The 27,741-nt window shown below is 41.3% G+C and overlaps 1 protein-coding gene across 1 annotated transcript; it reads left to right on the top strand.

Moving 5' to 3' along the window:
- Positions 1-1,232: 1,232 nt before the first annotated feature.
- On the top strand, positions 1,233-26,937 carry LOC110488372 (carcinoembryonic antigen-related cell adhesion molecule 6). The gene is made up of 9 exons (XM_021560604.2): positions 1,233-1,390; positions 1,663-2,001; positions 7,050-7,334; positions 7,976-8,242; positions 9,895-10,173; positions 10,436-10,690; positions 10,902-11,022; positions 25,167-25,207; positions 25,783-26,937. Exons 1-8 carry the CDS (start codon positions 1,342-1,344, stop codon positions 25,183-25,185), a joined length of 1,614 nt encoding a protein of 537 aa, XP_021416279.1. The 5' UTR covers positions 1,233-1,341; the 3' UTR covers positions 25,186-25,207; positions 25,783-26,937.
- The last annotated feature ends 804 nt before the right edge of the window (positions 26,938-27,741 follow it).

The following is a 27,741-nucleotide window of genomic DNA, read 5'->3' on the forward strand; positions in this document are numbered from 1 at the left end:
CAGTATAGTCAAGGTATAAAGGCAAACAGGAAAATGCAAATGTGTTCTTTATTCATCTGACTCCTTAAAGGGGCAAGCTGCAGTTGAAACAATAACAATGCGTACCGTTTCAGGAAAAAGCTGAGGGATGGGGGCTGGAGAAATATAACCATTCTCAAATTCATAGACAGGGCTACGGATGCAAGGACTGACCATCCATGATATCAAAATGATAGTTTTAACCATGTCTTGATGCTATACAGTGTTTGTTTACACTTACTTTGTTTACAAACATTGTGAAACAAGCTTGTATTTGGAGTTCTGATGTGGTACGACAGTTGAGGTAAACTCATGAGGCATTTATGCGTTATATTCTTCAAGAATAAATGGGGATTTATCATTAATTTAGTCCAAACATGGACGTAGCAACTGCAGATTGCCCCTTTAAGTCACATGAGACATTTCCCAAATTGTAATAACTTTAATGAGACATTTTTTCAATGAGACATTTCCCAGATTGTCAGGTAAGTGTAACGCAACTCATATGAATGTACATGGAAGATTCCAGTTCCTGCTGTCTCGAGCTGTGGTGTTGGTGGTCTGTTACACAGGATGTGGTGCACTGGACTCGCACATCTATACAGGGTCATGAGAGACCTCAACGATGTACCCTGTACAGTAGAATAGAATAGATACTTTATTGTCCAGAATATATTTCTTTCATCTGAGATTCTGCCTCCAAGACCTAGTCTCGGGAAATTCCAGGCCTAGACATTTTGCCTAGTGTACAACTGAACTATCAAGCTGAAACCTTGTCTGGTATATTCCACTGGGTGTCAGCACTGTCAAGGCAGATGGCAAAATCAACATTTACGTAAAACAATTGCAGTAGACTTGCCTACAACGCTTTTTAGGGTATGGGGTGAATATCTTTTGAAATAATACATGTATTTTGTGTCTTTGTTTGCCACGTGGAAAGCTATAGTAATTCCTATTTTTCAAGCAATACATTGTATTTAGATTTACTTAATGGTTGAATTGCTAAACTTACAGTAATAGTAGCCTCTCTGAGCGTATATGATGACTTGGCATAAATTGTTCGGCTATTTGACATTTTGGGCATTCAACTAGACATTATAATTTATTTGATTTGTTCATTCTTAGTGGTAATAATAGTTTGTAGTACCTCAAAGTAGAGTGTGGTATGTAAAGGGTATAAATCCATTCAAAGAGGCGGGTTTTCTGATGTTGACACCTTTACTGGGTGTGTACCCGTAAGGAAGTGAGTACTCATTCAGTTCGTAAAAGCGACAGGTGAGCCCGCATTATTCTCTGTCGCAAGAAGAGTTCCAGACATCTGGGATGGATTTGTTTAATTTGAGGTCGCTTGCCATTTTGCTGTCAGCTGTTGGTAAGATGAATGAATATATTCATTATTGTTAGGCCTACATTTAATAGTGAATACAAAATACTTTGAGATGTGTTGGCTGGGTTTGTTTTTTGTTGGCGCATCAGGAGGTGCATTGCCGTTGCTCTAGTATAATGCCTTTTTCAGACCAATAATAGGCAAACCTTATTTATAACTGTTCGCTAGTCCATTGCGAATAGCTTGCTCCTGTCTTGATGTCTATCACACACTTGTATGTTGAAGTGAACACCTGCATTCAAACCGGTTTCTCTCAGGATGCTGCAACGGGCAGAGCGTACTGCCAGCCGGGCCCTTGGAGGGAGTACAGGGAAAGAACGTCACGTTCAAAACCATTATCATCCCCACAGATGTTGGAAACTTTATCACAGTATCCTGGAATTTCAACGGTGGTAGTGGACTTGTACCTGTTGTCACTTCTGCGCCCAACGGAGAGACAGTTGGCGCTGGTTACGCAGGAAGAGTATCACTGAATTCATCCACCGGCGTATTAAATCTGGCATCCTTGACGGCAAAGGATGGCGGAGACTATGCAGTGACTATGGTCACTAATGCTGCAGTACAGCGCACAGGTGCAACGTTGCTCAAAGTTCTAGGTGAGTACAGAAAGTCGTTGATTGCAAGCATGCGTAAAACGTTCATTGAATGCGTAAAATACCCGGAGTAGCCTACGCATTTTGGCATTTGTTTGCCAAAATCAACTTTATTGTTATTTACAACCAACTGTTTTCGTCTATTCTATTTATTCCCAAGTAGGCCCTACCTGGATGATAGGTATGCCCCTCCCCACAAATACATTTTGATGTATAATTGCCTAAAAAATATTTTAAACGAGTACAAAAAAAATGGTTCATGTCAAAAGGCAAAAACTATCAAAGTGAGAAATAACCTGAAAAGATGCTTAAGACTCAGGGTTTTATATCCATTTTAAGGGCGTGGCCCTTTAGCTTGGAAAAGAGGGTTGTTCTTAACCAGGACGTTGCGTCTACCACAAACCCCCGAGGTGGCTTATTGCTATTATAAACTGGTTACCAATGTGATTGGAGCAGTAAAAATACATGTTTTGTCATACCCATGGTAGATAGTCTGACTTTTTTTTTTTTTTCATTTTACCTTTATTTAACTAGGCAAGTCAGTTAATTAAGAACAAATTCTTATTTTCAATGACAGCCTAGGAACAGTGGGTTAACTGCCTTGTTCATGGGCAGAACGACAGATTTTTACCTTCGATCTTGCAACCCTTCTGCTGACATACCACGGCTGTCAGCCATTCAGCATTCAGAGCTCATTTTTAGTAATTTAGCAAACGCACTTATCCAGAGCAACTTACAGGAGCAATTCGAGTTAAGTGCTTTGCTCAAGGGCACATCAAATTATGTTTCACCCTAGTCAGCTCGGGTATTCAAACCAGCAACCTTTCAGTTATTGGCCCAACACTCTTAACCACTAGGCTACCTGCTACAGAGCTAGGAAACTGTGTGTGTGTGTGTGTATGTGTGTGTGTGTGCGCGCGTGTGTGTGTAGTGTCACAAGACATTTCCTGGATTGATGCTTATGCCAGGATCACAAATCAGTTTTGCCATATCTCAGCTAGACACATAGCTTATGTGATGCAATTTCCCTTTACAGTGCATTCGGAAAGTATTCAGACCCCTTAACTTTTTCCACATTTTGTTACCTTACAGCTTTATTCTAAAATAGATTCAATAAAAAAATGTCCTAGTCAATCTACACACAATATCCCATAATGTCAAAGCAAAAACAGGTTTAAAAAAACAGAAATACCATCTTTACATAAGTATTCAAATCCTCTGCTATGAGACTTGAAATTGAGCTCAGGTGCATCCTGTTTCCATTGATCATCCTTGAGATGTTTCTACAACTTGATTGGAGTCCACCTGTGGTAATTTCAAATGCTTGGACATGATTTGGAAAGGCACACACCTGTCTATGTAAGGGCCCACAGTTGACAGTGCATGTCAGAGCAAAATCCAAGCCATGAGGTTGAAGGAATTGTGCACAGAGCTCCGAGATAGGATTGTGTCGAGGCACGTATCTGGGGAAGGGTACCAAAAAAATGTCTGCAGCATTGAAGGTCCTCAAGAACATAGTGGACTCCATCATTCTTAAATGGAAAAAGTTTGGAACCACCGAGACTCTTCCTTGAGCCACCCAGCCAAATTGAGCAATCAGGGGGAGAAGAGCCTAGGTCAGGGAGGTGACCAAGAATCCGATGATCACTCTGACAGAGCTCCAGAGTTCTTCTGTGGAGATGCGAAAACCTTCCAGAAGGACAACCAGCACTCCACCAATCAGGCCCTTATGGTAGAGTGGCTAGAAACAAGATTCTCTGGTCTGATGAAACCAAGATTTGGCCTAAATGCCAAGCGTCACATCTGGAGGAAACCTGGCACCATCCCTACGGTGAAGCGTGGTGGTGGTAGCATCATGCTGTGGGATGTTTTTAGCAGCAGGGACTGGGAGAATATTCAGGATCGAGGGAAAGATGAACGTGGGAAAGTCCTTAATGAAAACCTGCTCCAGAGCGCTCTGGACCTCAGACTAGGTTTACCTTCCAACAGGACAACGACCCTAAGCACACAGAAAAGACAACGCAGGAGTGGATTCTGGACAAGTCTCTGAATGTCCTTGAGTTGCCCGGCCACAGCCTGGACTTGAACCCAATCGAACATCTCTGTGCAGCAAGGCTTCCCATCAAACCTAACAGGGCTTGAGAGGAACTGCAGAGAAGAATGGGAGAAACTCCCCAAATACAGATGTGCCAAACTTGTAGCGTCATACCTAAGAAGACTCAAGGCTGTAATCGCTGCCAAAGGTTCTTCAACAAAATACTGAGTAAAGGGTCTGAATACTTACGTAAATGTGATATTTCAGTTCATGTTTTTAAATCTGCAAACATTTCTAAAAAACTGTTTTTGCTTTGTCATTATGGAATATTGTCTGTAGATTGATGAGGGAATCTACAGACAATATCCCATAATGACATTTTAGAATAAGGCTGTAACGTAACAAAATGTGGAAAAAGTCAAGTGGTCTGAATACTTTCTGAATGCACTGTATGTCAAATTAAATGGGCAATCAGTACATTTTTGGATAAAGTAATGATATGTAGCATAGGATTCTTGAAGAAAACAACTTTACACTACTTACACTACTTGCACTGTTCTGTGAAGGGAGTAGTACACAGAGATCTTCAGTTTCTTGGCAATTTCTCTCATGGAATAGCCTTCATTTCTCAGAACAAGAATAGACTGACGAGTTTCAGAAGAAAGGTCTTTGTTTTTGGACATTTTAAGCCTGTAATCGAACCCACAAATGCTGACGCTCCAGATACTCAACTAGTCTAAAGAAGGACAGTTTAATTATTTTATAATGTTATTTTAATGGACAAAAATATGTGCTTTGCTTTCAAAAACAAGGACATTTCTAAGTGACCCCAAACCTTTGAACGGTAGTGTAGTTTAACCATCGTTCCCCATCAGAATCGAAAATATAAGCTTGTTGTACTACAATGTTTGTAAACAAAGTAAATGTCAAACACTATATAGGCGCAGAACATTGCTGAAATGTTCATTTTGATATCATGGATGGTCAGTCCTTGCATCCATAGCTATGTCTGTGAATTTGAGAGTGGTTACATTTCTCCAGCCCCCATCCCTCAGATTTCTACCAAAACAGAACACGCTTATTGTTATTGATATCTGTTTATTTTGTATTTTTTACATTGCATAAAAGTGCAGAGCTTCGTAATGGTATAGCATAAACTACAGTCGAAGAAAGCTATTGGAAAGTTATGCTGCTTTAAAAGTTGATCATCTGGTATTCCCAGTTTTGAGGAAAAGCCTTTCAAAGCCTTCACAGTTGTCAGAGAGCTGTTCTTTGTTCACACCCATTCAGCCTTGTTCACACCCTCTTAAGCCTTAGCCCCACCGTTATCTTTAAAGCTGCACTATTTCCTGGTTGCAAAAACTCTAATAGTTCACCTCATTTCAGTTTATGTGACAAAACAAGCATGTTTAGTGTAGAGAATCATTGTACCATCTAAACCACTGCAAAATATATGTTCCATTAGCAAAAATATAGCATTTTCAGCTGTTTGAAGCTGGTGTACAAAACTGAGTATAAAATATGCAATAACTAAACTTAACCGGAAGAGAGAAATAGCTCACATGGAATAGATCTACTGCTTCGTAGGCTTGCTTTCAATGAGAATGACAGATCTATAACTCACATTTCTATGTGAATTTGGTCAGATCTCACAAAAAGTTACATATTGCAGCATTACGAATTCACAATGGGTACAGTTGTCCATCTACAGACGGTTGGCTGACAACGTCACAAAAATGATGGTGTGATTCTGAACGGTCAGAGAGCTAGCGACAATGACAAGAAGCTGCCATGTGGGGAATCGTAGGTGTCTCATTTCAGATAGTTTTATCTCGTTCTTGATACCATGTCTTGTTTTGAGTTTAAAAAAAACACTTGTTGGTTCGATTGCAGCCTGTGACATGGCAGACCAGAAGTCATCCCTCTCCATGTCCAGCCCCTCTATTATTTCAACCAATCACGGCTAGTGGGAAAGTTCATGTCTTTTTTCATGCTTTACCAACTAGGCTCGTAATTTAACATTGTTATTAGTATACTGGTTTGTTATTAGTATACTGGTTTACTATTAGTATACTGGTTTGTTATTAGTATACTGGTTTGTTATTAGTATACTGGTTTGTTATTAGTATACTGGTTTGTTATTAGTATACTGGTTTGTTATTAGTATACTGGTTTGTTATTAGTATACTGGTTTGTTATTAGTATACTGGTTTGTTATTAGTACACTGGTTTGTTATTAGTATACTGGTTTGTTATTAGTATACTGGTTTGTTATTAGTATACTGGTTTGTTATTAGTATACTGGTTTGTTATTAGTATACTGGTTTGTTATTAGTATACTGGTTTGCTATTAGTATACTGGTTTGTTATTAGTATACTGGTTTGTTATTAGTATACTGGTTTGTTATGAAGGCGTATGAAAGTTCACATGTTCAAGAAGGCATTTCTGCCCTAAAAAATGCATTTCGTTGTAAAACCATTTTTTAAAACTTCGAAATGCCTCTCCTGTAAAGTAGTAATGTCCTTCATTCGTTCACGTGCTGCGCCACATACTCAAAGCTTTGAAGGATGGCAATGATGAGTCAGAACTAGAGAAAATGGCTTTCAGGTTATTGCAAAGTGTAAAACCACTAAAAGGTTATATACTATTTTATTAGGTCAGATTAAAATGACCCCTGTGTATTTTGGGTCAGTAAAATGCAGTTTAGTCTATGACAACACAACCATTGAGTGAGCCCTCGTCTGGTTCACAACATATTCAGAAAGTCTTTGCTGACAACCTGTTATTTACTATTCAGGAGTTTAATGCTTTCGCTCCCTCCCCCTCGTCTTCTACTACCAAATGACGCTGCTTAGCCTTAGAGTACAGCTTCATTAATCCGCCACTCTCCCCTCCCTCTGCCTCAAAACGCAAGTACCGACTTAACAGCTACCCTGACGCCCCTTGACCTGTTTGTCCATCACGTCACTTCATCCTCCCATTCACCTTCCTATACCTCCGGCCTCCCCTCTTCAGAACCGGTCTCCGCCGTGACCATCACGTCCAACCTGAACGAAGCGGTCGAGTTCAACAGCACTGTGGTCTTGACCTGTTCGGCCAAAGGCTCCTTCCTCACGTACAAGTGGCTCAACGGCACCACCCCGCTGGTCACCGACGGGAAGCATGTGACCTTGAGTGCAAACTCCACAGTGCTGACCGTGGCTGGAGTGTTCAGGAAGGATCTGGTCGGACCCATCTACTGCACGGCCTTCAACAATCTAGAGAGTGACAACAGTGCCCCCTTCAACCTCACTGTCACCTGTAAGTACATATGTTCTTATAGCCTGGTCTGACATCTGTTTGTGCTGTCTCGTCATTGTTATAAAGACGGCACAAACGAATCTGGGACCAGGCTAATATTCTTATCCATTGATTCCACTCACGTCTCTGCCAGGCTATCTGAAAGGTTCAGGAAGAGTTTAGTAGACTAGAGTCTTAGGAGGCTTTGTGTGACTCGGTACACTCCCGGTGGGCGTTTCTACACCCGAAACCCTCTTCTGTTTACACCATCCCCGTGGACTGACGGTTATGCTGAAATCACACCAACATTCCGAGCTCTAGTTTTATCAACACTTAGATAGGATATTGAGCAGTAGATCAATTATTTTGTGTGCTGGATTTAGAATAAGTCAAGCCAGCCGTTTTCTATATTGTAACAGTGAGCAGCAGGCGGATCTAAATCAGGCATCCAGATCAGGCCATTACAATGCGGGCGACAGGAAAATGCTGTTCAGATAAGATCTACATTTCGTCATAGCCCCTCTGAATAGAGCACCTGGGAGGGGATCGACCTCTCGCGGCTTGTTTTTGTTAAGATTTTATGAGCTGCTACATTGTGGTTTGCAGCCTTAGGCCTCCATTAACAACAGCCCGAACGTAACTATTTTCCAATATATTTGCAGATGGGCCAGAAAACATCGCCATGACAGTCACCCCCACCGCTGAGATCCAAAAGAAGGGTTCCAACATTACATTGACCTGCTCAGCCCAGTCTAGCCCTGCGGCTGTGCTTCAGTGGATCCGCAATGGAGTCCCGCTCAATGTGGTGGGCCCCAAGCTGGTACTGGACAACGTTGCCGTGGCACAGAGTGGAAACTACTCCTGCATGGCCAGCAACGCCAAAACCTTGCGATACCTGGAATCCACAACAGCCAAGTTCACTGTAGTCGGTGAGTAGGAGTGGAACCACAAGAGCCAATGAGAAATCAAGGTTTTATACATGGATAGGAAGGGTGCTTTAGTGAATACAAAGGGGGACCATGGACGGTATACTGTTAGAGACCTAGAGAGGCAGATCTTGCTCTAGTGGAAAGTAAAGTAGTGAAACTGGTTGTTGCGTTCAGTTGAGCTGCAGTATTATACAGGTTCTTGTCAGTAACATGTTTTTCAGATGTTACTCATTACATTTTATTAGACGGACGTGTTCCCGTTGAACTGTTATACTAATTACAAGGAAGTTGTTAAAACCCTTTTCTACATTTCAATGTTTGTTACAGCCACTTTTAACACAGTTTCTTTAGAATTTGCCGTTAGTCCTCCAACCCTGCCTCAGAGAGATTGTATCATCCTTTTTAAGGTGATGCCATGAGCAGGCAGACTGAAACCTGTTTCCTGGCTTGGTGCCCCTGAAGGCATAACACCAAACACTGAATGAGTTTCATGTGATTTTGAAGCATGCCGTGCACGTTTCAAACACAGTGACCTCGTATCACGGCAACTTTGTACGTTCCCTCATAGTTTTTTTAAAGCTAGCGAAATATGTGCCGCGTGTACTGAAACTGTTTACAACGGGAGACAGACAGTCTACCATTTTGTGAGTGACTAAAACCTGCCTGGTTGGGGGATGGTCTTTCAAAATGCCTTGAGTCCTTGAGTCGGGTGTTGTTTTCTAGAAGGAAGAGAGAGATTGGGGGATGGGGAATGAGGGGGGGGTGATTGTTGCCCATTTAGCAGTCCTTTCAGTTATTCTATGAATGTTCCCATGTACTTGGTAAAAAGTAGTGAATAAGTCTAATTATTCTATCATGAATCATAGAGTTACACATTTGACTTTTAATGGCTGACTAAAGCTGAGGAAATAGGAATTTGCCTCTGAAAATGTTTGCCATCAAGCCTGACTCGACACTAATTGACCAAAGTGTTGCTTAGGCAGTTGTGAGTCACCATTGAGGGCCATGAACTTTGTGTTTAAAAAATATTATCTTGGCATTAGTTTTCCAACACTCATTAGTCTGGAAAGGAGAGATCGAGATAAACAAGACGGTGGTTTCACATGGTGTCCAAAACAAAAAGGCAAGGTTGGCTTTAGTTCCACTTATCTATTCTGTTCATTATCTATTCATGTAGGTAATTTGGTTTTGCTTTGTTGACATCAGCCCATTCAAAAACTCATTGTAAAATAATAACATTTTATTTGATGTCACATTTTATGGAAACATGGCCTGAAATAAGCTGGACAGTGATATAGTAGCTACCCATTGGCCACAAACGTCAATTCAACGTATATTCCACGTTAGCTCAACGTCATTTCATTGAAATGATGTGGAAACAACGTTGATTCAACCAGTGTGTGCCCAGTGGTTAGTTAGATGTAATGTCATTAAGGTATAATGAAAGTACAATGTTTTTTATTTATTTAGTAGACATCATCCAATCCGTTCAACTGAAATCTAATGAATAGTTCATCAAGCTTCATGTGGTGTTTACGTTGTAAATACTTTAGTACTCTGAAATCTGGTAGTTGTAAGTGAAACCAGCTGTCTTTCAGAGTTATCATCTGGTCTGTGTAAACCCTAACTCAATTTGTCCTCTGTGTTTGTAGAGGCCATATCCGGCGCTAAGATCACAGGCCCCAATGGTACGCTTGTTGCAGGTAACAGCACGGCCAACCTGAGCTGCCAGGCAACCACCGGCACCGCCGACGCCCGAGTGTGGCTGAAGAATGGTGCGGCACTGTCTCCTAGCAACAGGGTCGTGGTCTCGGCAGACAAGAGCTCGATCACGATCAAGCCAGTGCAGAAGGAGGACAGTGGGGAGTACCAGTGCAAGCTGACCAATGCTGTGAGCACAGACTCTGCCAGCCTCAAGATAGTGATCAGTTGTGAGTATAAGGGCCTTCTGACCTCTTCACTGACCCTTAACACCAATCGCAACCCTGGCCATCAAAGTTAAACAAAGTTAACGTTATATTCTACTGTTACTTTGTTCATAAATGTTACAGTATCCAAAAAGAAAAGCTTTGTATTTCACCTAAATCCATGATAAATTGTCTGTATGCTACAGTGTAGTATTATTTAGGTCAGAATGGCCAAATCCAGGGGAATTTCAAGCATAAAGCTAAAATTCTCCTTTCCATGTCACAGTTGGTCCTGAGACTGTGTCCGTGAAGGGGGTAAATTCCGTAAAGGTGACAGAGCCTGTGATGCTGAAGTGTGCCGCGGTCTCTCTCCCTGCTGCCACCTACACCTGGAAGTTCAATGGGACGCTGACCGGCGTGATGACATCCGAGTACGGCATCGATGCCGCTGTGGCCACGAACAGTGGAATTTACACCTGTGAAGCCAGCAACGCCGTCACCGGGCTGAGCACCTCCGTTAACCACAAGCTGTCCGTCAAAGGTTTGATTGTGGAGGCTGTAGTAGTACTCAACCATTTAGCACCATGGCTCTTAGGATGTCTTCTCACCCTAACTGTTATAAGGATATTCTACTTACAAATCATGTAGCACTGTCCACGTTTATCTCGTATGAAGCCGTTGCAGTACTTTGAGATGTTCTGATGATGATGATGATGATGATGATAAATGGCTTTGTTCTTGGGATTCCGCAGAGGAGGGAACACTGGATGAGGGTCTGACTGGCGGGCAGATCGCTGGGATCGTCATCGGCGTGCTTATCGCCCTGGTGCTCATCATCGTAGGGGTCCGCTACATGAGACGGAAAAAAACACCGTGAGTACCCTTGGTTCTACTTTTGATCCACGCTATTCCATAGAAGCCAGTACGGCTCTGTTGGCAGACACAGCTGCTGTGTGTATTGATACACTATCTGTGATCGTCTCTAAATACCCTTCCTGTGAATCTACAGTCCTCGCTTTCACTTCTCTCATTATTTGGCCTCCTAGAACTTGTGCGCCTGATTGTTACCAAGTGCAGTATCTTCACTCTGTTCGTAGCATCCAAACGCTCTGCACTCCCAAGCCCTGTTTCAGCAAACTCTTTGTAGATTTTCATATGCGTCCACACAGATAAAGGTACTGATTTTATTGGACAGAGCAAAGAGAGATAAAGCAGACACGGCCTGACACGCCTCGCAACATTCCAGCGTTTGGCAACTGAAATCACTTCTCTTTTTTTTTTAAAGACTTTCGGGTCATGGGCGTTCTGAACAAACCAGAAAAGGAGAAATATACCACAGGTGTCCTTGCTCAAAACCCTTTTTTGTCATTGGATCTCCAGCTTGTTGGAGTACATGTTCACGTTCTCATTCCTCACCCCTTCCTCACTAATAAAAGTGTTGTCAGCAGAGCAGTAGTGCTGAGCAATTTGCGCTTTTTGTGATCGGTTCAGTTTCTGCTCAATTGTTATTAAAATAATCCCGGTTTTCAATGATTTTGTTAAACATTAAATGCATTATGTGAGTTGAATGCTGTAACAACACAGAATTCAACTATGAATAAAAGTCCCGTGATGGTAGTGACTGCCCATTACTGCCTATCACTTATTAACCAACATTTCTCACTTTACTTTAATAAAATATTTCACTTGTTGTGTATATTACATTTGTTTTATTTAATTACTTTATTATTTCATTCCAAGTCATCATCTGATCTCTATAGAGCTGCTGCCTATGCCGTCTGACAAAATCACTATATTAGTCAAATCAAATAAAATTGTATTGGCCACATACACATGATTGGCAGATGTTATTGCGGGTGTAGCGAAATGCTTATGCTTCTAGCTCCGACAGTGCAGTAATATATAACAAGTAATATCTAACAAATTACACAACACACACCCAATACACACAAATCTTAGTAGGAATTAATTAAGACTATAAACATATGGATGAGCAATGTCAGAGTGGAACGGACTAAGATACAGTAGAATAGTATAGAATACTGTATATACAGTTGAAGTCTGAGGTTTACATACACCATAGCCAAATACATTTAAACTCAGTTTTTCACAATTCCTGACATTTAATCCTAGTAAAAATGTCGTCTTAGGTCAGTTAGGATCACCACTTTATTTTAAGAATGTGAAATGTCAGAATAATAGTAGAGAGAATTATTTATTTCAGCTTTTGTTTCTTTCATCACATTCCCAGTGGGTCAGAAGTTTACACACACTCAATTAGTATTTGGTAGCATTGCCTTTAAATTGTTTCACTTGGGTCAAACGTCTCAGGTAGCCTTCCACAAGCTTCCCACAATAAGTTGGGTGAATTTTGTCCCATTCCTCCTGACAGAGCTGGTGTAACTGAGTCAGGTTTATAGGCCTCCTTGCTCGCACACACTTTTTCAGTTCTGCCCACAAATGTTCTATAGGATTGAGGTCAGTGCTTTGTGATGGCCACTCCAATACCTTGACTTTGTTGTGCTTAAGCCATTTTCCCACAACTTTGGAGTATGCTTGGGGTCATTGTCCCTTTGGAAGACCCATTTGCGACCAAGATTTAACTGATGTCTTGAGGTGTTGCTTCAATATATCCACATAATTTTTCCTCCTCACGATGCCATCTATTTTGTGAAGTGCACCAGTCCCTCCTGCAGCAAAGCACCCACACAACATGATGCTGCCACCCCTGTGATTCATGGTTGGGATGGTGTTCTTCGGCTTGCAAGCCTCCCCCTTTTTCCTCCAAACATAATGATGGTCATTATGGCCAAACAATTCTATTTTTGTTTCATCAGACCACAGGACATTTCTCCAAAAAGTACAATCTTTGTCCCCATGTGCAGATGCAAACCGTAGTCTGGCTTTTTTATGGCGGTTTTGGAGCAGTGGCTTCTTCCTTGCTGAGTGTCCTTTCAGGTTATGTCGATATAGGACTCGTTTTACTGTGGATATAGATCATTTTGTACCTGTTTCCTCCAGCATCTTTACAAGGTCCATTGCTGTTGTTCTGAGATTGATTTGCACTTTTCGCACCAAAGTACATTCATCTCCAGGAGACAGAACCCGTCTCCTTCCTGAGCGGTATGATGGTTGCGTGGTCTCATGGTGTTTATACTTGCGTACTATTGATTGTACAGATGAACGTGGTACCTTCAGGTGTTTGGAAATTGCTCCCAAGGATGAACCAGACTTGTGGAGGTCTACAATTTTTTACGAGGTCTTTGCTGATTTCTTTTGATTTTCTCAAAGAGGCACTGAGTTTGAAGGTAGTCCTTGAAATACATCCACAGGTACACCTCCAATTGACTCAAATGATGTCAAATAGTCTATCAGAAGCTTCTAAATCCATGACATAATTTTCTGGAATTTTCCATGCTGTTCAAAGGCACAGTCAACTTAGTGTATGTAAACTTCTGAGCCACTGGAATTGCGATACAGTGAAATAATCTGTCTGTAAACAATTGTTGGAAAAATTACTTGTGTCATGCACAAAGTAGATGTCCTAACCGACTTGCCAAAACTATAGTTTGTTAACAAGAAAGTTTGTGGAGTGGTTGAAAAACAAGTTTTAATGACTCCAACCTAAGTGTATGTAAACTTCCGACTTCAACTGTACATATGAGATGAGTAATGCAAGAAATGTAAACATTAAGTGACTAAAATACCGTAGAATAGTATAGAATACAGTGCCTATAGGCAGCAGCCTCTAATGTGCTAGTGATGGCTGTTTAACAGTCTGATGGCCTTGAGATAGAAGCTGTTTTTCAATCTCTCGGTCCCAGCTTTGATGCACCTGTACTGACCTCACCTTCTGGATGATAGCGGGGTGAACAGGCAGTAGCTCGGGCGGTTGATGTCCTTGATTATCTTTTCGGCCTTCCTGTGACTTATTTCCTTCTTCAAAGTAAATAAGGCATACTTTTATGACTGCTGAAGAGAAACTATCGATCACTTAGATCATGTGTTTTCAGGTACCTCGCTAACTAACTGCTTTCTATCCCTCTCGATCGTGCGTGCATTCTTCTCTCCTCTCCGTGTCTGCCTGACAGAAACATACAGGCGCGCAGTGGATTATGGCCATTGTAGTTAATTACCACATTTGCTGCCCTAAACTATGTCGAATTTTGTCTTGTTGGAAACTACAACTCCTTACTACACCGCACAGTTTGGGCTTGATCTGATTGATCTCTAGAGAAACTACGCAATGTGCGCATTGAGCGCACAGAAAAAACCCAGAAGGAGATGGAACCCAAATAATTGAACCTTGAACATCAATAGACAAGAACAGCTCAAGGACAGAACAACCTACATTTAAAAAAAGGCACACATAACCTACATATCAATGCATACATACAAACTATTTAGGTCAAATAGGGGGAGAGGTGTTGCTTTATCTGTTTTTTGAAACCAGGTTTGCTGTTTATTTGAGCAATATGAGATGGAAGGAAGTACCATGCAATAAGGGCTCTATATAATAGTGTACGCTTTCTTGAATTTGTTCTGGATTTGGGGACTGTGAAAAGACCCCTGGTGGCATGTCTGGTTGGATAATTGTGTGTGTCAGAGCTGTGTGTAAGTTGACTATGCAAACAATTAGGGATTTTCAACACATTAATGTTTCTTATAAAAAGAAGTGATGCAGTCAGTCTCTCCTCAACTCTTAGCCAAGAGAGACTGGCATGCATAGTATTTATATCAGCCCTCTGATTACAATTAAGAGCAAAACATTCTGCTGTTCTGGGCCAGCTGCAGCTTAACTACTGTAGGTCTTTCCTTGCAGCACTGGACCACACGACTGGACAATAATCAAGATTAGACAAAACTAGAGCCTGCAAAACTTTCTTTTTGGAGTGTGGTGGCAAAAAATCAGAGCATCTCTTTAATATGGCCAGTCCTCTCCCCATATTTACAACCATTGAATCTATGTTTTGACCATGACAGTTTACAATCTAAGGTAGCGCCAAGTAGTTTAGTCTCCTCAACTTGTTCAACAGCCACACCATTCATTACCAGATTCAGCTGAGGTCTAGAACTTAAGGAATGATTTGTACCAAATACAATGCTCTTAGTTTTAGAGATGTTCAGGACCAGTTTATTACTGGCCACCCATTCCAAAACAGACTTCAACTCTTTGTTAAAGGTTTCAGTGACTTCATTAGCTGTGGTTGCTGATGCGTATATGGTTGATACATCAGCATACAGTACATCGACTCACGTGCTTTGTTTAATGCCAGTGGCAGGTCATTGGTAAAAAAAATTGAGGACATAGAGCTGCCCTGCGGTACACCACACTTTCCCTCTGAGTTCTATTAGATACTGTAGCTCTGAATCCACGATATGGCAGAAGTTGAAAAGCCATAACATACGTTTTATGGTCAATGGTCAATAATAGGGTTATGGTCAATAATATCAAAGGCTGCACTGAAATCTAACAGTACAGCTCCCACAATCTTCTTATTATCAATTTCTTTCAATCAATCATCAGTCAATTGTGTCAGTGCAGTACATGTTGAGTGCCCTTCTCTATCAGCATGCTGAAAGTCTGTTATTAACTTGTTTATAGAGAAATATCATTGTATTTGGTCAAACACCATTTTTTCCAACAGTTTGCTAAGAGCTGGCAGCAAGCTTTTAGGTCTGCTGTTAGAACCAGTAAAGGCCACTTTACTACTCTTGGGTAGTGGAATTACTTTGTCTTCCCTCCAGGCCTGAGGACAAAGACTTTCCTCTAGGCTCAGATAAAACATTTGACAGATAGGAGTCGCTATAGAGTCAGCTACCATCCTCAGTAGCTTTCCATCTAAATTGTCAAGGCCAGGAGGTTTGTCGTTATTGATCGTTAACATACATTTTTCCACCTCTTCCACGCTAACTTTACAAAATTCAAACTTGACAATGATTTTCTTTCATTATTTGTTTTTTTTATGCATGAATACAATTGCTCGCTGTTTGTTGTTGGCATTTTCTGCCTAAGTTTGCCCACTTTGCCAATGAAATAATAATTAAAATAATTGCCAACATCAAATGGTTTTGTGATGTATAAGCCAAGATGAAAGATGAAGTTGAATTTGTCCTTTTTTTTCTTTTTTTTTCTTTTTTTTACCCCGTTTTCTCTCTAATTTCGTGGTATCCAATTGGTAGTTACAGTCTTGTCTCATTGCTGCAACTCCCGTACGGACACGGGAGAGGTAAAGATCGAGAGCCGAAACACAAGTCCTCCGAAACACAACCCAACCAAGCCACACTGCTTCTTGACACAATGTCCACTTAACCCGGAAGCCAGTCCCTACAATGTGTCGGAGGAAACACCATGCACCTGGCGACCGTGTCAGCGTGCACTGCGCAGGAGTTGCTAGTGCACGATGGGACAAGGACATCCCTGCCGGCCAAACCCTCCCTTAACCCGGACAACGCTAGGCCATTTGTGTGCCGTCCCATGGGTCTCCCGGGCGTGGCCGGCTGCGAGAAAAGCCTGGACCCTAACCCAGAATCTCTAGTGGCACAGCTAGCACTGCAATGCAGTGCCTTAGACCACTGCGCCACTCGGGAGGCCGAATTTGTCTTTCTGCCCATAATTTAATTTACTCAAGTTTTATTGAATCATTCTTTATATCAATGATATTGGCTTCATGATACAGTTTATTCTTCTTTTTGTTGAGTTTAGTCACATAATTTCTCAATTTGCAGTAAGTAAGCCAATCAGATGTGCAGCCAGACTTATTAGCCATTCCTTTTGCCCCATCTCTTTTGTCCATACAGTTTTGCAATTCCTCATCAATCCATGGATCCTTAACAGTTCTAATAGTCGGTTTCTTAACAGGTGCATATTTATCAATAATTGGAAGAAGCAATTTCATAAATTCATCAAGTGCAGCATCTGGATGCTCCTCATTAATCACATTAGACCAACAAATATTTCATCCACATAAGAGTCATAGCAAAATATTTTGTATGATCTCTTATTACCTATTTTAGGCCCAGCTTTTGGAACTTTGGCCTTCCAGGATATAGCCACTATATTGTGATCACTGCATCCAATGGGTACGGATACAGCTTTAGAACAAAGTTGTACAGTATTAGTAAAAATGTAATCGATACATGTGGATAATCTTGTCCCTGTAGTGTTTGTAAACACCTTGGTAGGTTGATTAACCTCCCTGGGATATGTGGGACGGTAGCATCCCACCTCGCCAACAGCCAGTGAAAGTGCAGGGCACCAAATTCAAAACAACAAAAATCTCATAATTAAAATTCCTCAAGCATACAAGTATTTTATACCATTTTATAGATTAAATTCTCGTTAATCCAGCCACAGTGTCTGATTTCAAAAAGGCATTACAGCGAAAGCACCACAAACGATTATGTTAGGTCACCACCAAGCCACAGAAAAACACAGCCATTTTTCCAGCCAAAGAGAGGAGTCACAAAAAGCACAAATAGAGTTAAAATGAATCACTAACCTTTGATGTTCATCAGATGACACTCATAGGACTTCATGTTAAACAATACATGTATGTTTTGTTCGCTAAAGTGCATATTTATATAAAAAAATCTCATTTTACATTGGCGCGTTACGTTCAGTAGTTCTAAAACATGCGGTCATTGTGCAGAGTCATATCAATTTACAGAAATACTCATCATAAATGTTGATGAAAATACAAGTGTTATACATGGAATTAGAGATATACTTCTCCTTACTGCAACCGCTGTGTCAGATTTCAAAAAAACATTATGGAAAAAGCAAACCGTGCAATAATCTGAGTACAGCGTTCAGACAACAAAGCAGCCAAAAAGTTATCCGCCATATTGTGTAGTCATCATCAGTCAGAAATAGCATTATAAACATTCACTTACCTTTGAGGATCTTCATTAGAATGCACTCCCAGGAATCCTAGTTCTACAATAAATGTTTGATTTGTTTGACAAAGTTCATAATTTATGTCCAAATAGCTTCTTTTGTTAGGGCGTTTGGTAAACAAATCCAAACGCGCGTTCAGGTCCAGCCAAACGTCGGACGAAAAGTTCAAAAAGTTATATTGCAGGTCGTAGAAACTTGTCAAACTAAGTATAGAATCAATCTTTAGGATGTTTTTATCATAAATCTTCAATAATGTTCCAACCGGATAATTCCATTGTCTGTAGAAAAGCAATGGAACGAGATCTAACTCTCTCGTGATCGCGTGTCACTAGCCTGTGGCACTCTGCCAGACACCTGGCTCAATCCCCTATCATTCCCTCCCCCTTCATAGTAGATGCCTGAAACAAAGTTCTAAAGATTGTTGACATCTAGTGGAAGCCTTAGGAAGTGCAATATGACCCCATTTACACCGTATATTGGAATGGCAAAGAGTTGAAAAACTACAAACCTCAGATTTCCCACTTCCAGGTTGGATTTTTCTCAGGTTTTCGCCTGCCATATGAGTTCTGTTACACTCACAGACATCATTCAAACAGTTTTAGAAACTTCAGAGTGTTTTCTATCCAATACTACTAATAATATGCATATATTAGCATCTGGGACAGAGTGGCAGGCAGTTTACTCTGGGCACCTTATTCATCCAAGCTATCACATACACTATCAAGCATTTCACACACATTATTTAGATACTGACTGTTAGCACTTGGTGGCCTATAACAACACACCAAAAGAAAAAGGCTTTAGATGTGCCAAGTGAATCTGCAACCACAACACTTCAATAACACTTGACATAAGATCTTCTCTTAGCATTACAGGGATATGACTCTGAATATATACAGCAACACCTCCCCCATAAGCATTTCTGTCTCTTCTATAGATGTTATATCCTTGTTATGCTACTGATGTATCATCAAAGGAATTATCTATGTGAGTCTCAGAAATGGCTAATATATGAATGTTAACCTGTCTACGATACTGGTTCCCAATTGGGAATCAACCCTCCCACGTTCAGCTGAAACGGTGGCGCATGGAACGCAAAAAAATTCTAAAAAATATTTAACCTCCACACATTAACAAGTCCAATAGCTCAAATGAAAGATAAACACCTTGTTCATCTGGCCAGCAAGTCAGATTTCTAAAATGTTTTACGGCGAAAACATAGCACATATATATGTAAAACCACCACCAGACACAGCTCATTTGAATAGCCAAAACATGCAATCAACAAACGCAGGATTAAAAAATAAATCGCTCACTAACCTTTTGAAAATCTTCATCAGATGACAGTAATATGACATGTTACACAGTACATATTTTTTTTTTTCAATAATATGCCATTTATATCCATAAATGTCCATTTACAGTGAGTTCACGTTCAGAAATTACTCAAAAATGCCCGCAGGAAATCTATGTAGCGCGGCAAGATAACGTAAATAGACATCATAAACTTTGACTAAATATACATGTTCTACATATAGTTAGAAAGATACACTGCTTCTTTATGCAACCGCTGTGTTAGATTTATTTTTAACGTTACAGAAATCGCACACTATTCCATATGCTGAGACAGCGCTCAGTTCCAAGCTACATTTCTACGTAATGTTGGAGTCAACAGAAACACAGATTTAAGCAGAAATATTCCCTTACCTTCGATGGTCTTCGTTCAGAATGTTCTGGAAGGCTTCATACTTACCCAATACATCGTTTGGTTTCAAGTCTTGCGTCTTTGTATTAGCTACTGCTAATAACATCAGCTGAAATGCACCCAAAACGTCCTCTGGTCCGGAAAAGTTGCGCATCAAAACTTCAAAATTACATATTATATGTCGACTAAACAGGTCAAACTAAGTGCAGAAGCAAGCTTTATGATGTTTTAGACACGCAAAACAAACTTCAATTCAATCGGCCATCGTCTGCCCTTCTCTTGAGTGCTGGAACAAAGGAATGGCTGGGACCAATTCGCGCCCATACGCACAGCCTATTCTCTCGTGGCACGCACTAATTTCACTCCCATAGGGTGTGATAGAAAGTGTCCCCAGAATCATAACTGGTTGGGAAGGGTGGGGGCCATGACGTCAAAGTTGCTCCAACTTTCATGGCCACAAAAACTAGTTTGGAAGAATGCCTGCCCTGTGAGTTCTGCTATACTTACAGACATAATTCCAACGGTTTTAGAATCTTTAGAGTGTTTTCTATCCAATAATAATTTTTATTTGCATATATTAGCAATTTTTGACAGATTTTTTTTCCAGTTTACTAGGGGTACCCAATCTCTCCAAAGGGGGCGTATGTCTGCCATATCCTTAACAGTTACTGATGTTAGCAAGTTATTGATTTCATTAACCTTATTTATAAGGCTAAATATATTAATATGGGCTATTTTCAGCCCTTTCCTGGCTAGCTTATCAGAGATAGACATAATACTGAAAAGAGCAAACAAAGCAAGAGAAAAAAAAAATATTCAGCAGTCCATTAATCAGTAGGTGTTTGTGTGTACTGCGGAGTTGAAGCTACGAACCCATAGGCTTGGCTCTCTCATCCCTTCCAGGCTTCCGGGAGGGAGGGTAGACAATGAGCCTGTCATAACAGATCTAAGCAATGGCCCCACGTTCTCTGGCAGCTTTCATGGCTGGGATCAGTTCTTTCCACTTCTGGCGCACAGCTTCAGGATAGTCCTCATTGAGGAAGATCTACGTTCCTCTCAAGATCTTGGCTCTTTCCAGAACAGCTTCTTTGTCCTTGAACCTCAGGCCCAAGCTAATAGTGGTCAAGTTCCTATCACCTGGGCCGGTGATAGGTTTTCCAGTCCTGTGGGCGCGCTCCACCTCAATCTTCCTGTGGTCCATCCTCAATTTCTCAGAGATCATTTCCCTCACTTTGTCCTCAGACTCTGTCCAGGTCTCGTGGAAATTCTGCAATTCCGTCCACAACCATGTTGTTCCGCCTTGATTGTCTCTCGAGATGGTCTGATTTATCTGTCATGGATTCACATACAGAATTGATGTCCTCTCTCAGTGACTTACAGATTGTTGTCATCTTGCCGTTCTCCTGTTTCAACTCATCGTGCTGACCCTGGGAGAACTGCAAACTGTTCTTCAGGTTCTGGACCTCTCTGGTCAGGTTGTCCATTCTTTTATTAGTAGAATCCACAAGTATTTGGACAAAACACTTGAAGCTATTTTGTTGTTGTAATAACTGCTTGTAGGTCTTTTTTTGTTCGTTTTAAAGAACCTTCACATGTGATAGAGAGACACCGCTGTCCTCAACGGTACTCCCGTCGGCTTTGGTCTTTGTCATGATAGCTAGCAACGTAGGTTACGTTGTTACTCCTTGCAGTTCCAGACAGGGCAGGTCACAGGGACGATTGAAAACAACACACAGCAGGGATCTAGACAACCACAAAACCGCGTTGCGGGCTGCGTTCAAGGCAACCCACTAGCTAGCAGCTAGGCTAGCAGCGACGCCAAATAGCTCCTCAGACCCATCCTTGGTTGACAGGGTCACTGGAAAGAGACAAGCAGTCCCAGCAACTGATGCCAACTGCGTCGCGGGATTCAAACTAAGAAGCTAGCTACCAAGAACTTTCCAATACACTTTCAAACACACTTTTCAAACAAACAAAACCGAGCTCTTCCTCGTTCCACATTCAACAGGAAGTGACGCTATGTTGAAACAAGGAAAAGGGAAATAAAGTTACATGGATTTCTGATGCAAATGTGAACTCAACCACCTTCATCCAGACAGGAAGATGAGCCCCCAGATAACCAACCAGCATGACACACATTTCTTCCTACCAGAGAACTAACAAGCTGACCGCCAGTGAACAAGGGGAATGCAGTATGTTGTTGAAAGCAGATACCTGGTTGGTCAGGTTTAGACCGCCCTGTGTGCACAACTGGGTTCACACACAGCTGCACACTTGTTTAATTGGGAGAGAGACTGGCGGGTGCAAAGGCAGATACTGCTTCCTGATTAGTGTGATAAGTGGCTGCACAGCAGGCCAGGCCCCTATGTAAGATGGGGATTAGCGATTACAGGTGCTGATATTGTAGGTTTCTGGTAAAGGACACTCTTTATAGTGAGCAGATTTTTTTCCACCGGGTTGAGCCTATAAATGTCTGTCTCAGGTATACACTGAATCTGTTTGAACCATGTTCTGATATACGTTACTGGACACTTTTACAGAGTATCCAAGTGATTTAAGCAACTAAGATATGATTCTGTTATTGGCTAGATCAATACCATGACGACATGTATACAGGAGATAAGTGTTCGCAAGATCTGCGTGTGTTTATCCTGGCTCTTTCTACTCATTTCTGCCTGGCCTTGTCAGCCTGGATCAACGCTGTGGGTTTCAGTATTTTGAAAACACAGTCGGACCACATTCCAACACTCTCTCTAGCCTCACACTCAGGAGAGGAAGATTCCATCTCAACAGCGGAGTCCGCCACTTTTCGCTCCTCTCTGAATCCTCTTAAGATAGCAAGCTGTCGGGGCGTGGTGCCCCTGAGCAGTGGAACGGACCCTCCCAGCCGAGCTTAAGCCTCTCTCCTCATTTCTGACGGACTGGAGAGGTGGACATAGAGTCAGTGGAACAATGATTAGATATGGGGAAGATATGCTCTTCTTTAACGTCCACAATTGGAAATTGTTCTTTCCAGGATAGTCACTGGGGGATAGGGGAGATGCTGAGTTGAGAGTATGATTGGAATGTCACCGTCGTGTCTGCACAGGTCTCTCTCTCTCTCTTTCTGTCCATCTCCCTCTTCTTCTCGCCTCATCTGTCTTTTGCTGTCTGTCACTCTTTCTAACATTCTTACTCTACATTCCTCTCTTCCACTCGGTTTCCTCTTTTAAGTCACAGTGGCAGGTAAGAGAGGACAGTTTCCTCCATATGGTTTGTCCTGAGGGCCATTCCACACGGACATAATCCTATTTCTGTGAAGACATGCCGTAATTCAGCCATAGTACTGGTACACGGGCACATCTGCAGGATCAAAGCGAGGACTGCCAAGTACCCGTAGTTGATATTGTAGTTATTGAGTCGTCCTCTTCCTGTGTTGTCGTCTACTGCTCTTATCAAATGGCGTACCTCTAGGCTAAATGATCAGATGCTTTCTGAGATGAGATCCCAGCATTAAAAAGGTTACAAGATCTACCAACACTGCTCGTGTTCGTCAGGGCATTAGGGTCTGTTCATTAACCCTTTACACTCGTGGGAATTGGCGTATATGGATAGAGGTAAATAGAAATGTTTCTTACAAAAGGAATATGAAAAACATGACCATGGTATCCACTGAAAGGAAACCATTTGGAGATTATGGGAAAATGATTCAACTATAGGTGAGGACAAAACAGTTAATTAAACATAAGATTGAATCCAAAGATGACACTGTTGATTTTATGTGCATTTTACATTAACTCTACTTTTCGCCGCATTTGTTGATATCGAAATCTAAAAATACTCTGGATATATTCAGTAACATGATAAGAATATTAATGGGAAAAAATGTGGTGTAGGTGCAACATAAGACAAAAAAAAAAAGAAAATGGTTTGAGGTCTAACTGGCGTCTCCAAGTGGCTACACACCTCTCCAAAGTGTGCACAGTACATGTCAATGCACTTTTATGCCTCAAAGAAGAGTCTTTAACTACACTGCCCTACCAAGCAAAATAGCAGTAACTGCTCATAGGGTGAAACTGAGAAAAATGACTTCAAAGTTGTTTTATTGTCCAGCCAAATGAATTATAGGCAGATCATTGGAGGTGTTGTTATCTGTCTTACTATGAGGTTCTTTTTTTAATTAATATTGGACCCTGACCTCTGGCATGACCTTTGACCCTAGACGGCTTGGTACACCCACTGCAATACGTTTCCATTACAATTTTTTTTTTTTTACACAAGCTTGTGTTAACATATTTATTTGTATTTATTTTGAGGCTGTCAGTGTCATATAGTTTGATACTTGTGTCAGCAAAGAACAATAAATAACACCAAGATAACCCGTAGACAATGCAGCAAAAAGCTCAGTGAAACCAAGGTAAAAGGCAGTAACTGATGTGGGTGATGGCAGTTTGTGCCTTTTTTCCAGTTACTGCAAACACGAACCCCCATTTTCTCCATAACACAACACAATGGAGGCAGGATATGATATTTGTCTACATGATAAAGCATATATTTAATGTATAACAAATGTAAATAACTCATTTTTGACCAAATGTGCAGTTACTGCTCTTTTGCTTGGTAAGGCAGTATAAGGTGCTATTTTGAACTCTCCTAGCTGTACTGTTGAGGAACCAGAGCAAGCAGACTTGTAGTTGTTTTGTTTGGAACACTGCCCCGCATCCCCACCATCACACAATTACTGTTGGTGTTTACACATTCCAAAAACAGTCCATTATAAAACAGGTAGGCATCATTTGAAAGCGTGCTCTATTGCCCCCATGGCTAGCTAAGTTACAAAATACGATGTTGTAGCGTTAGGCTTTCACAAGGCAATTCAGAGAAGCAGATCGTAAGGTTGGTAGGCATAGAAAAGAGCCACGAGGGCATTCGGATGCGTGTTCCCCGCCAAATTTCTTCACAATACAACAAACAGGCCCATTCTGTTCAGAACAGCCAGCGTATGATTCCATGTCATCTTGTAACTGTACATTTTAAGCATTGTGATCATAAACGTTGACAATTAAGAAAGGCCTCCCGAGTGGCGCAGCGGTCTAAGGCACTGAATCGCAGTTACTGTACAGCCACTGCATTCCAATTTAGGCGCGTATCAGTGTCAAAATCTGCCATTTTCAACCCGTATATGGGTTAAAAGTGTAAAAGAGCTACCTATGGGCATTCCATCAAAGAAATGAAGAGACACAATTCCTTTGAAATGATAGCTGCCTGTCTATATTTGTCGCTGCCATGTGGGTATATGATCTAAAGTCATTCGGGATGTCAAAGCAAAGTTATCATCCCCACAACAGTGAGGCGTCTTGTTTCCTCAAATCCCTTCAACGCGAGGTCATCGTTCCACTAATCGCCACTATTTTCTTTCACGTTCTGTTTCAGGATCGAGTCGCCGTACTAGAAGAGATCCCCGAGGAAAGCTGGTAAGTTGCTCTGTGATAACTCCATACTATCCTCAAGTTGTTTGCGTTCCCTTGTCAGGCGACGCAAGCTAGCATTGTCCTCTGTTGTAAACAGCAGTTATCAAGGCTGTCTCCAGAGCCTGGGACAAACATATCCTTGTTGATGACATTCTTATTGCATTGCGTCCGAAGTTATAGCTGCCATTCTATGGTGCCACTCCCTATCACACAAGTCTGACCTGAAAGGCCTCTGCCTTTCAGATAAGAATGTTGACTTTACACATACTGTAGGGAGTGGGCACCAAGTCCGATTCTGGCATAGCTACCGAAAATCTGTGTGCTTCTTTCGTCTGAATGAACAAGAAAGGCAAAGATCCTCATTTGGGCTATTAGCATTTTGGGAGTTGAAGTAGAACAAAAGCCAGTAGATACTGTATAGCCTGACTATTGCCAATGTTCACCTAAGAGTGAAAGACTTTCAGATGAGGATGATGGGAGAAAAAAAAGTCATTTAACTTCAGATGTTGTTCTTTTTTTACTACAGTGTTCTTAGTGATAAACTATAAGACATGTGACTCCTTTCTTCTTGCTCACAGGAGCTATCAGCCCAAAGAATCAGCCAATTATTCCCCTCAAGATCCATCGCTGCAGTCTGGAAGACCAATCAGGTGGAAACCTCCCCCAAGTCGGTTCAGCAATACAAACGTTTCATCACAAAGCCCACATAACCACAGGGGTCACAACATCCCTCCCTAGGAGCTGGTCATCTCCTTTGAAAATGGTGGTGTGTCTGGGACTCTGGGTCCTTGTGCTTGGATTGGACCGGAAAGCTCCAACGCATCTATCCCATCTAACATCTATCTGTCTGTATGGACTTATATTCCTTCACACACCTTCCCTCCTCTCCATCCAGCCCATTGGCTAAGGTAAACAGCTTCTAACCACTCCCTGGGATGCTCACCTCCTTCGCAAAACAGAGGAATGTCATCGCTTACATCAATTTCTCCACATATTCCTTAGGAAATGAAATACATAGACTTGAGCGATGGTGGTGCCCTGTCCGTAACGAATGATCCTTTCAGCTTTGCGAAACTGGAGGAGGATTTAGTGGGGGCAATATAATGTAGAAGATTGTAAGGCTGAGTCACTTGGTCACTCCTCACCGATCACAACATCAAGGCGAATGGGCAAATATCGTCTGAAACTTTCAAACAACTGACGGACACAGGTTCATAAATCTGACGTTACCACCTCTGCTTGATCCCAAGGGTAGCTTTTTTTTACATCTGCAAGATCTGCTCGTAAGAGCTTCATGTTAAAAGAGCAACGACAAGATCCAACACGCAGCAAATGTTAGGGGGAGAAAGAAAAGGTAAGAATGTTTTTGTGGGCAAAGACATTCTTTGGTTTTGGAGGGAAAATGTCTGTGAGTCAGGGCTGTGCTAATGAGTTTCGTTATTTGTTGTATCCCACGTTTCAAATGGATCCATCGTTGAAATTTGAATATTGTTTGTATTATTTTGGCTTTTGTAGTATAATACAAAAAAAAAAATAGAAAAAGTATGTTTTTAGGACCATAAATGAACAACTGCCATTTTATGTTAACTGTAACACAACCCCTTTTACCTACTTTTTAGCTTTGTGAAAAATGACATCCTTGTTTTTAGTCACTAGTATTTATTTTTTTGTAACCTTAGTTGAATAGATTGAGCTGGCGGTGTGTGTGTTTTTTTTTTTTTTTATCCAATAAATGATAATGAGTAGTTTGACAGCACACACACACACACCTTCAGTTAGTTGTGACGCCCAGTCACACACACCTTCAGTTAGAACACACAGTACTATGGGTTGAGTTCATTATCTGTTGTGTTTTCTCCCACACATTAAAGTCAATGGGGGGGGGGGGGGGGGATTGATTGGGTTGAATGGCATGAACAGCGTTTTTGTCTAGTTGGTTTCATTCTTGAAGATGACCAGGGAGAAATCGACAACTTTACCTGAACAGTTTCTTTTTTACTGTTAAAAGGGATAGACCAGCTCAAATGACAAAATGGCACATCAATAAACTGCTCCCTTTTGTAAATATGATTTACTTCATGTAAATGTGAACTGTAATGAACATTGTATTTTTTAGGCTTGACACTCTGTCATCTATTTGGGGTTTCTTATTCAATCTTAATTTGAATATTTCAAAATGTCATACATTTTCTCAGGTTGTTTACAATAATGCGTATTATTCTTTAACGACTGAACTGCCTATATTCATGAATCATTTTCTCTTTGTATAGACACACCTCTGAGATGTTTGTTTTAGTTTATTTATTCTTCTGTTGCTACTGCCATTTGCTTTTGTTACAGTCTGGTTTATTTTCAAAATGAGCTTTACTTCCTGTGTCTAGCTAGCCAACCCCAGTCTCTGTATTTCTCTCCCCCCCCCCCCCCCCCCCCCTCCCTCTCTCTCTCTCTCTCTCTCTCTCTCTCTCTCTCTCTCTCTCTCCTTCTCTCTCTCTCTTCTCTCTCTCTCTCTTCTCTCTCTCTCTTCTCTTCTCTCTCTC

This window comes from Oncorhynchus mykiss, chromosome 32 (assembly GCF_013265735.2).
Source record: "Oncorhynchus mykiss isolate Arlee chromosome 32, USDA_OmykA_1.1, whole genome shotgun sequence".
NCBI classification, from domain to species: domain Eukaryota; kingdom Metazoa; phylum Chordata; class Actinopteri; order Salmoniformes; family Salmonidae; genus Oncorhynchus; species Oncorhynchus mykiss.